This window comes from Carica papaya, chromosome 7, assembly GCF_054855325.1.
Source record: "Carica papaya isolate Zhongbai chromosome 7, ASM5485532v1, whole genome shotgun sequence".
Classification (NCBI taxonomy): domain Eukaryota; kingdom Viridiplantae; phylum Streptophyta; class Magnoliopsida; order Brassicales; family Caricaceae; genus Carica; species Carica papaya.
The window spans coordinates 24,987,906-24,999,144 of NC_142315.1; the positions used below are offsets into that span (position 1 = coordinate 24,987,906).

The following is an 11,239-nucleotide window of genomic DNA, read 5'->3' on the forward strand; positions in this document are numbered from 1 at the left end:
ACTTTTTTTAATCAACAAGTAAAATAAAACTAAACATTTGAAATAAATGTAAAATATTATATAGTATTATTGAAACAAAAGATTATGAATCAAATCTATCAACTGTCAAACTTTAATGATTAATTTAATTATTTATTCTTATAATTTTTTAATATGATATGTATGCATTAACGAATATATTGCTTAGATTGTTGGTAATTTTATAATTCTCTTTGAAAATATAAACTTTAACGTATTGTATGAAATTAGTTGTGTTATTGTTTCGTACGGAGTATAATGTGAAAAATATACAAAATTCAATTTTAAAAACATATCATATGTAAATTTGTAGAAGGAGGTTAGAAAGACATAAAAACAAAATTGGAATCAAAATGAGGGGTATGCACTAAAAAATGACACTCCACAATAAAAATATGATTGACTTGAAAGTAGTACTTACAACTTCACTTCACTTGCACTTACACTAACACTAACATCAACAAAGAAAGAAATAATATATGCATGAAGTAACATAAAGCTTTTGGTTAAGCTTAAAGAAAGTGAAACAAAGAATCTTGCTAAAAGCTAAATCATGGAGTGTAGTAGGCAGGCAATAATCAATGTTGTAGTCACTTTTTGACCAATAGATTTTTATTTCCTATTAACCATACCCCAATACCCAGTAGGTCAATATGTATAGGAGAAAACCCAAGCATCACAAAAGCTCTTTTGGAATCCTATGCCAATTAATTACAATCAACTTTTTTTTTTTTTTTAATTACAATATATTGATACCAGTCTAGGTTTATTTTTATTATAAAGACAGATAATGTATGTATGTACCAATTAAATGATATATGTACACTAATTATAACATAATATAAATAATCTCTAAGTAATTTTTAAATAATAATAATATATAAATCACGATTTTAATGAAACTTGTGATATCTTATAAATAAAATTATATAATAATTATTAAATTAAGTAGTAATTGTCTACGTACATCAATTAAAATAAGTACTAACTGGGATTTTTCAAATTAAAAAAAAAAATAGATAATGCATATATTTACAAATTAAATGATATATGAATGAATGTAAATTACAACGCAACATAAATAATGTCAAATAACTTTTAGACGATAATAACATATAAATCATAGTTAGAATGAAACTTACCATCTCTTATAAATGAAATTATATAACAATTATTAAACTAAGCAGCAATTAATTTCATTAAATACTTTATAGATTTCTTAAACCTATTCAAACATAATATTTATCAATTAATCAATTGTAATTTGTTTACATTATCGTGTTATAGATTACATATAAATAATACCACCACCCATCTACTTGATTTTTTAAAAGTAAATAATACATATATTTATCAATTAAGTGATATATATATATGCACACACATTAATTATAACGTAATATCAATAATATCAAATATAGCTTTTAAATAATGATATACACGGACATCACAACCCGAGCTAAACTCAATTTAACTTAAAATTGTTCTAAAATAAAAACTAGCTTTTGACAAAATTTTTTTTTGTAATAACTTGACTGTAAGTTATATAATCAATAATTATGTAACGCTCCGTTTTTTTTTTCTTCTTTTCACGTTGGGCATAATTAACAAAGCAACCAATTCCATAGTCAATCGGTCAAGCACAAGGAAACACTATCACAATCCCTTATTCAATGATCAAGGTAAATCCACAATCATGCACAAGGTATCACACACAATACAACCGTACTCAATGGCTATGTTACCATCAATACACATTCTATTCGGTCAAAAGAAATAAAAAATTTTATCCTGTTACTCTACACACTAGGTTCGAACGCCAACAATTTCAATCCAGACTCCGTCCCTACATCATCTGTAAAGAGGAAAGAGTGAGTTCATTTAACTCAATACGGTACAAATCAAAATACAGGTGTGACATGCAACAATATAAATCCTAAATTCCTACCAACAGTTCACTACCGAACCCCAGTCCCCCCCCCCCTCCTGTATCCCACAATCCCACTTACCCAGGGTTTCCGTCCCCCGACGACACCCCAGGCATGCCAGTGATACCACCCACCATCAAGATCAGCGACCATTAACCACCTATTGATCCCTACTGGGCCACGCACGCACACTATTTTCCTTCATTTTTGTCACCAACATCGGCGACCATCATCTACCCACCGACCCTTATCGGGCCACACACACACACTCTAATGATTCTCTCCCGTCACTAACATCAACGACCATTTGCTACCTCTCAACCTATACTAAACCACACACACACACACTGATCATTCTCTTTCGTCACCAACATCGGCGACCATTAGCCACCTCTCGACCTATACCAAGCCACACACACACACACACACTCTGATCATTCTCTCCCGTCACCAGCATCGACGACCATTAACTACCTATCGACTTGTACCAGGTCACGCACACACACTCTGTTCATTCTCTCCCGTCACTAGCATCGGTGACCATTAACCACCTCTCGACCTATGCCAGGCCACGCACACACACTCTGATCATTCTCGCCCGTCACCAGCATCGACGACCATTAACCACCTCTTGATCTATGCCAGACCACGCACACACACTCTGATCATTCTCTCCTGTCACCAGCATCAGCAACCATTAACCACCTCTCGACCTATACCAGGCCATGCACACACACTCTGATCATTATATCCCGTCACCCGCATCGACGACCATTAACCACTTCTCGACCTACACCAAGCCACATACACACACTCTGATCATTCTCTCCTGTCACCAGCATCGGCAACCATTAACCACCTCTCAATCTTTACCAGGTCACGCACACACACTCTGATCATTCTCTCCCGTCACCGACATCGGCGACCATTAGCCACCTCTCGACCTATATCAGGACACGCACGCACACCACTTTCATTCACTTTTGTCACCAACATCGGCGACCCTCGCCTACCTATCGACCCCTATCGGCCACACACACACACACGCTACTCATTCTCTCCCACTACCCTTCTTTGCCCACTACCTGCGACATACTCTAAGTGTCCCTACTCACACCGTCTTTCCCCCGCCGCCACGAACTCCACTCACGCTGCCTACACTTTCTCTCTCTTTCCCCCCCCCCCCTCGATCCCGTTCTCTCCCAAAGCTCCAGCAACCCCACTCCACTCCCTCAAGCACCTCACTCAACTCGCGAATCCTTCCCTTCCCCGGCGTTCACTCACTTCATTTCCCTATCTCTCCCTCGGACCACATCCTCATCGCTACAACATCTTTCTCTCTCCTCCCGCGTTTCTCACACAATCCGTCCCCTCTCACACAGCTCACTAACCTCACACATTTTCCTCTCTCCTCCCGCGTTGCTCACACAACCCACTGCCTCTCACACAATTCACACACATCTTCCTCTCTCCCCCCGTGTTGCTCACACAACCCGTTCCCTCTCACACAGTTCACACACATCTTCCTCTCTCCTCCCGTGTTGCTCACATAACCCGCTCCCTCTCACACAGTTCACACACATCTTCCTCTCTCCCGACCTCCACTCACTCTACACCCCTATCTCTCTCTCGGCCTCCGCTCGCGCCGCCCACCTCATTCACTCATCCAACCTCCACTCACTCCACACTCCGTACTTCATTTTCGGAGTCTACTCACTCTGCCAACCACTTTCTCTCTCTCGACCTCCACTCACTCCGCCAATCGCTTGCTCTTTCTCGGCCTCCACTCACTCCGCCAATCACTTTCTCTCTCTCGGCCTCCACTCACTCTGCCAATCGCTTTCCCTCTCTCGGCCTCCACTCACTCCGCCAATCGCTTTCTCTTTCTCGGCCTCCACTCACTCCACACTCCTATCTCTCTCTCGGCCTTCGCCCGTACCATCACCTTCTCTCTCTCTCCTCCCGCGATTCTCACGCAGCCAACTTCCTTCCGCCCGCCTTATTGCACACACTCACCCTACACGGCCTCCTCCGTACACCGCTACTTTCGTAAGCCGTCACCACGCACGTCACACATCCAAACATTTCAAACTCAAATCAACACATGTATTTGAAATTTGTTACCGTACCTCTCATTTCCATCTCCCTTCTTTCGGTCGATCGCGCTATCACAGTCCGCAATCTCCTCTTCTCTCTGCTCCGCTTCCTTTCTCTCTCCTTCTGGAACCTTCCGTCCTCTCCTATTTCTCTTTCCCGCTCCCCTTCTTCCTTGGTTCTTTTTTTCCTTTTTTTTTTCTTCTTTTTCTTTCTTCCTTCCTTCCTTCCCCCGCCCCCTATTTATATCACCCCAGTTTTTCCTCAAAACGGCGTCGTTTTCCCTTCTTTAAAACGGCGTCGTTTCCCTCCCCTCTCTTTTTTTTTTCTTTTTCCCCAATTATTACAAATTGGCTCTTTGTTATTTACTAAGCTCATTCAACATTATTTATTTATTTGTTATTAAAAAAAAAAGCTATGGCTAGACCACCACACGCAACTAATGATTGTTACTCAATGGATTCTCACTTCTTCAAACAAATTAAAGCTACATATAGAATATTTAAAATGCATAAATATATATTTTTTAAAAAACAATATCTTGGCTCTTAATTATAATTACTGTAATTAACAACACTAAAAACGTGTAATTATAATTAAATATTTTACAGAGTATGGATAAATTATGATTAGTTTATTTATTTATTTTATAAAAAATACAACGTACTTCCTTGAAAATATAAAGCATATAAATTACATTCACAAGTTATGTACCAAAGGAAAAGGCAGTGTTGTACGTGTTTTTAATTAATTAACTAATTTAATTAAATGGGTTTAAAGTTATAAATAAACCTAAATCAGTCATAAATGTAACATTTTCACTAACAATATATAATAATTGTTAAATATTAAATAATACGGTGAATAATTTAAATGTTTTAACATAAGATATTATTAAATTTAATTTTAGTGTATATATATATATATATATAATATATATATATTTTATAAAAAAAAAAAGAACCACATAGTGGTCCACAAACCTCTTTTAATCACTTTGCAGAATCAAGCAATTTATGCAGTTATAAGTAAAATATTCCTTGGACCACAGTCCGATCATATTAAAGCAGCCTTGAATTTGTCCCCAAAAATTAAATTAATGTTTAAGCATTAGATAACATTAAACTAATAACATAATTATTATATTTTAATCTTTTAATAATTTAAAGTTTACAATTCAGACAGTCTGCAAAACATCTGGTGATAAACCTGTACTTATTTAAAAGGATCAAATAATTAATAAGAGTTTGAACTTTAATCAGACAGTAATAAATTAAAATTAAGACACAAAAGACATTGATAATTGATAAGGTAAACAGATCAACTACAATGCTATTATACTCTGATATATAATATTAAATATTAATTAAGAAAACCTCTCACACTCTTCAACTTAATTAATCAAAAGTCTTCAACCCTAATAAGAACCCTAATTAAGATATTGGAAAAAATAAATATATATATATATAGGAGCCAAAAAAAAAAAAAAAAGTAATATGGGATGCCATGATAAAGCTGATAATTGCATAAGCATATGCATCTTCTTTCTTGGTTCTATCTCCCATCATCAACTGCAGCAGCACCTGAACATTTTTAGTTACAGATAATTAATAATTAATTATATTTCCAACCAAAGTAAATAGGTTATACATGATTAATCTAACAGTATAATATTTTGTACATAATTTTTTTTTTATTTGAATAAAATTATTAGTTTTAGTTATTTTATTATTATGAATTTTGGCGTAAAAAAAATAAAATTTAAGAAATATGTATAAAATGATGAAAATTAAATGTAAATTCTTACCAGAAAATTGTGAAATCCATGATTTATCAATAGGAAGTAGACTTGCTAGCAGTGTCCCTTGGCGCACTGCACCTGAAACACTCCGTCCTGCTCGCAAAGTTATGCTCATTGCAACCCGACCTGTCCAATTCAAATGTAATATTATCAACCAGTCAACATTACATATGTATACATATATATGTATATGTAAGGAAATGACGATTAGGATGACGACAGAAACCTGGAGCAAATCCAGTCGCCGGACTTCCAGCCAGAGCGGCTGGTGCTGCCAGTGCCACCAAAGCCAAAGCTTCTGATTCTCGGCATATCACCGCCGTCGAATCCACCGGGCGAATCATCTTTGGAGGCGCCGCACTTAAAGCAGCTAGAGCGGCTGGCAAAGTTGTGTGCGCCACAGTTGCCCACACCACAGTACCAGTCGCCTGGCCTCACGTCGGGCCCGGTACTGAACCCGAACGACGAGACCATCCGGCCACCGCCGAAACCGCCGTAATCCCCTCTGTGGTCACTGCCAGGTCTCGGCTCGCCGCACCGCTGGCACGAGTCCCTTCTCTGAAAGTTCATGTGCTGGCATGACCTACAGTTCCAATCACCTGGTCGGCTCATCTTCCCCTACAAATTCAGAATTTATGAATGTCAGAGTATAACATCTATAAATACACACGTATATATATGTGGGTTTGTGTAAGCTAACCTGGATAAAAGCCTAGGAGATGACTAATGGAAGTGGGTGAAAGTGGGAGAGAAGAAAGAGAGGAGTGGTGAGTTGATGTGCAAACTGCTCGTGAGTTTTTGTTTGGAGCAAGGGAGAGGGAGAGATTTATATACTTCATAAACCTCGAGAATTGGGAAATGGAACTGGTTAAGGAGCTGTGTGTATATATATATATATAAAACTTGGTTTTCTTTTTCATATTCTCTTTCCTTGAACAATGGAAAATCACTATAAACTAAATTTAACCAAAGAGATAAAGGATTTTTTGAATTTGGACTCCATAAACATAAAGAGAAGAGGTTAGAAAAAGAAAGTTTGCCAAATGCTATAAAGCTCCAACTACTCTATATGGTCTCTTTTCTTGGCTATATTAGGGGCAAATCCATGCTTATACACAATATGTACATGTACATACATATCAGGTATATATATATATATATATATATATTAGTTCAACGATTCTAATAGATTTGTATGTATTTTTTTAATAACTTTTATATTATAATTAATATTTATATATCACATAATTAATAAATATATAAAATTTTATTAATAAAACTCATACTTTTCTAACAATATCCTATAAAGATATGTATATGTATATATATGTGCTAACTTTTCTTATAAGCACACAGATAGTTAAACAATAATGCAATATCTTTATAACCTCAAAATATAACTTAAGTGTGCAGGCAATGAACTACTCTTTATAGGAAAATTAATATTAATGGCATTTATAAGGAACCCTAAAAATGTATTACATATATATATATATATAAAAGCTTTTTTCATAGGAAACGGACCATATATAAATATAAGTTGTTCCGTTGTCTATAGGGTCCATGCAAAAGTCCCTAAAAAATGAGTGCATGCAATTTTATTGTTCCTGATCTGTCGAGTCATGAGTTTTGGATAAGGAGGAACAAACTATTACCAGACAAAATGAATATTCTAAAAAATCCATATATATATATATATATATATTATAACTAGTTAGAGATATTTAAGGTCCCACGTCTAATAAATAAATATATATATATATATAGAGAGATGTTATAAGAATTATAATTACCAAGGATGTGTCATGTCTCCTTTCAATAATATACACACTTTGATTGATGAGAACCCACCTCCCTCTCTTAATGGTCACTGTATATGAAAAAATTGGGATTGCTTTTCAATTTTGAATATCCCCTTTGTTTATCTTTTACTTTCTGTTTTTCTTTTTTAAAATTTCTCTTTATAATTTTATTTTAGATATTATACATCATATATATATAATCATGTATGTATCTACATGTATATCCATTAATTAGAATATACATATGTGTGTGTGTCTATACAATCTAACTAATGAACATTTATTTTATATATATATAGCTTAAAGGAAAAAGAAAATGAGATGAAAGAAACGAAAACGGTACACTGTATGATTTTCGATAAAGATATACATATATGTATATATATATATAATCTAACCAGTGATCATATTAAATATATATATATATATATGAGTTAAAAGAAAAATTAAATGGTTTTTTTTTTTTAAAAAAAAAAAGAGATGAAAGAAACGAAAACGGTACACTGGATGATTTTCGATAAAGATAGTCGAAACTGATGATGGAAGAGAAGTCTTCGAGGTTTCAAATTTTGACCATCTTTTCTTTTTTTTTTTTTTGGCTTCACTGCTATGGCTTTTTCACTGTCATTTTCCCCCCCTTACAATCCTCTCTCTCTCTCTCTCTCTCTCTCTCTCTCTATACACACATATATATATATCTATTTAAAATTAAAATTAAAGAGAGATTAAACTTAAAAAGGCAGAAAATTAAAAAATAAATAAATAAAACCAGAATATGATCATCTCCCACCATTTTCTTGGGTAATGGTAAAGAGAAGGCTGTAGCAAACTGTGAAAAAAGCAAAAAGAAAGGGAGGAGGAGGACTGATTCGATTCTCTCTTTGGGAAATGCTTCCATGCATTATCATACTCATCTTTTACGCACCTAACGTATCCATACATACATATACACACACACACACACACACACACACATATATATTTCTTAAATTAATTGATTACCCTACTATACTTTAATAATATATGTTGGCTCTCCTTTTAAATCTATCTGAACTTTACAATCTCTAATTAATTATGTTGCATATACATAGAATACTAAATTACTCATGCATGCATCCATGCATGTATACATGTCAATTGTATATGCTTTCAACTACATGTACATTTTATTCTTCCTTACTAATTTACTTTTACCTGTATATACTTATCACATGAAAAGTGCAAGACACTACCGAGAGGAAGTTTTCAGTCACTAAAATTTTTAAAGAGAACTTCTACTCAAACAATATATATATATATATGTATATATGGAATAAATTCTTCTCTCTAAGTATGTTAGACATTTTCGGTAATTATACTTCATTCTATTCGAATTTCAATAGATTTAGAATATACATTATATAGATAACATCTAATCTTAATTAACACATATTATTAGTGTGCTAATTATTTGTTAATTTTGTAAAATAAATTATATAGCTAATTCATCTAATTTTACATTTTTTTAATATATTTATATTTTTTTATAATTTTGATGTATGTACTCATAAATTATACACCGTGCAAAAAAAAAAAGTGACAATTTTCTACATTTATATGATTCAATGTTCAATGTTCAATATTCAATAAAAAATATTTGATTAATGAGAAACTAAAAAAAAATGAAAAATTTTAAATTAATGAATAATAATTTTTTTAAAATAAATATATATATATATATATTATATAGAAAAGATGATTTACGTATAGGATTGGGGGGAGGGGGGGGGGGGGGGGGGGTTACATGCACGTGAGGTGGTATATATAGAATTGGGTAATACGTCACAAACAATGATAAAAGTTGGTCTTTTTTCTTTTACTTTTTACACCTCCAATATCTTTTAATTATGCTTGAGATTTCCCAAATGTCCTCTCCTCTCATCTCACCCCCCCCCCTACCACTCCATCAATGTAACACCCAAATGATTTTATTTATTTATTTATTTATTTATTTAGATTTTTATTTAATTTAATTTAATTCAATGAAAATAAAAATAATTATAATGATAAAATTGGGTAAAAATATTATTTGGATTTAATTGAAATTGATTTTGGGAAAAAAAAGGTGAAAATTTAGATTCTGGGAGTATTTTTAAAAAGAAAATCGAAAATCGGGGGTCAAAACGTAATTTAGAAAAGTTGTGCCACATCAGCACCACGTCAGCGGCTCGGTCAGCAGCCCCGGCCAACCAGGACGCGTCGCGTGGCAAGGACGTGCCGCGTGGCAAGGACACGCTGACCAGGGGACGGGCCATGGAGGCGATCCGCGTGCGCGCGATCGGACGGTCCAGATCCGTTCCCGCACGCACGGACGGTCCAGATCAAACGTGCGCATAGACGGCCCAGATTCACGCGAACGGACGACCCTAATTCACGCGCACGGACGGTCCAGATTCAATCAGGCACGGACGGCTCAGATTGCATCGCGATGAACGGTCCAGATTTAATCCCAATTAAATCGCGATCGAACGACCCAGATTCAATCTTGATGGACGGTCAAAATTAAAAGGCAAAGGGTATAAATACCCCCACTCACACCTGACCAAAGAAACCTTAACCGCCAGTGCTCGCCGGAGAAGAAGAACCAGACGCCAGAGGAGCCAGCCGCCGCCGCACCGGGGAAGTTTCCGATCGCCGATTGAGGTAATTTTTCTCCCCCTTGCTCGTTTTTCGACGCTGAGTCCGCCTATGGACAAATCGGAGCCAAACCACCGGCTAAACGGCCGTAAAACTCAGCCGAAACCCAGCAGCACCGCCGCGCCCCTCCTCGGTTTTTGCCTCCGATGAGGCTCTTTCCGGCCTCCGTTTGATGCAAATTTTACACCACTGTGATCACCGTTCTTTTTTCTACAGGTTGATAGGAGCCAAACATCAAAACGCAACTCACGCCAGAGGAGCTGCCGCACCCGAGAGCACCGCCGCCGGTAAGTTTCGATTTTTCGGCCCACCGAGGGCTCTAGGGTTGTTCTATCGCAGGGACCGATGCAAGTGTGGCCGAATTCGGCCGAAAACGGCCAACCCGAGGCGAATCGCCGCCGCCGTCACCGAAGCACGGCAGAGCCGCCGTGCCGGAATTGCGATATTGGTCGAAAGGGGGCCTTATGTCTAATTTGGGATTTTTTGGGACATGTGCAGGTACTAATAGTGCGTTTCAGCTCCCCAGAAAAAATTCAGAAAAAATTAGGGACAGCCTGTAGGCGCACTGTAGAGCCGTATTCAGACCCCGAAACAAGTAAGGACCCCTCACCCTATTTCCTATCACGACATTAAAGTTCAATAAATGATAAAACGGTATTTTATGAATCAATAGATGTGTGAATTGTTTAAGGTCGCTAATGGAGCCCGAGTCTGGTGTATTTGTCGGTCAGTTGTTGTTTATTCTATTTCACAGTTCTAAATGCAGTATGATGTCTGGTGTTTTCATTTTATAGTTATGTGTGCATATATCACTGTTCTATTGACTATGGGTTGAATGACTGAGAACCTGATGTTGTGCGTTGTTTTATTTGGCATAAATTACTGGTTTACGTGTTGTGTGTGTTTGGTTGATTGTGAGC

The 11,239-nt window shown here is 36.1% G+C and overlaps 1 protein-coding gene across 1 annotated transcript; it reads right to left on the reverse strand.

Moving 5' to 3' along the window:
- Positions 1-5,319: 5,319 nt before the first annotated feature.
- Positions 5,320-6,700, reverse strand: LOC110809837 (Ran BP2/NZF zinc finger-like superfamily protein). The gene is made up of 4 exons (XM_022035784.2): positions 6,542-6,700; positions 6,068-6,459; positions 5,848-5,967; positions 5,320-5,623 (listed from the first exon to the last, which is right to left on the reverse strand). The coding sequence occupies exons 2-3, from the start codon at positions 6,451-6,453 to the stop codon at positions 5,874-5,876; spliced, it is 480 nt and encodes a 159-aa protein (XP_021891476.1). The 5' UTR covers positions 6,454-6,459; positions 6,542-6,700; the 3' UTR covers positions 5,320-5,623; positions 5,848-5,873.
- Between the last annotated feature and the right edge of the window lie 4,539 nt (positions 6,701-11,239).

Bases quoted from the DNA above. Each gene is read 5' to 3' on its own strand.
- LOC110809837 (XM_022035784.2), bottom strand. From the start codon at position 6,453: ATGAGCCGACCAGGTGATTGGAACTGTAGGTCATGCCAGCACATGAAC. The intron at 5,968-6,067 runs GTTTCTGTCGTC...TGAATTGGACAG, and splicing joins GGCGACTGGATTTGCTCCAG to GTCGGGTTGCAATGAGCATA.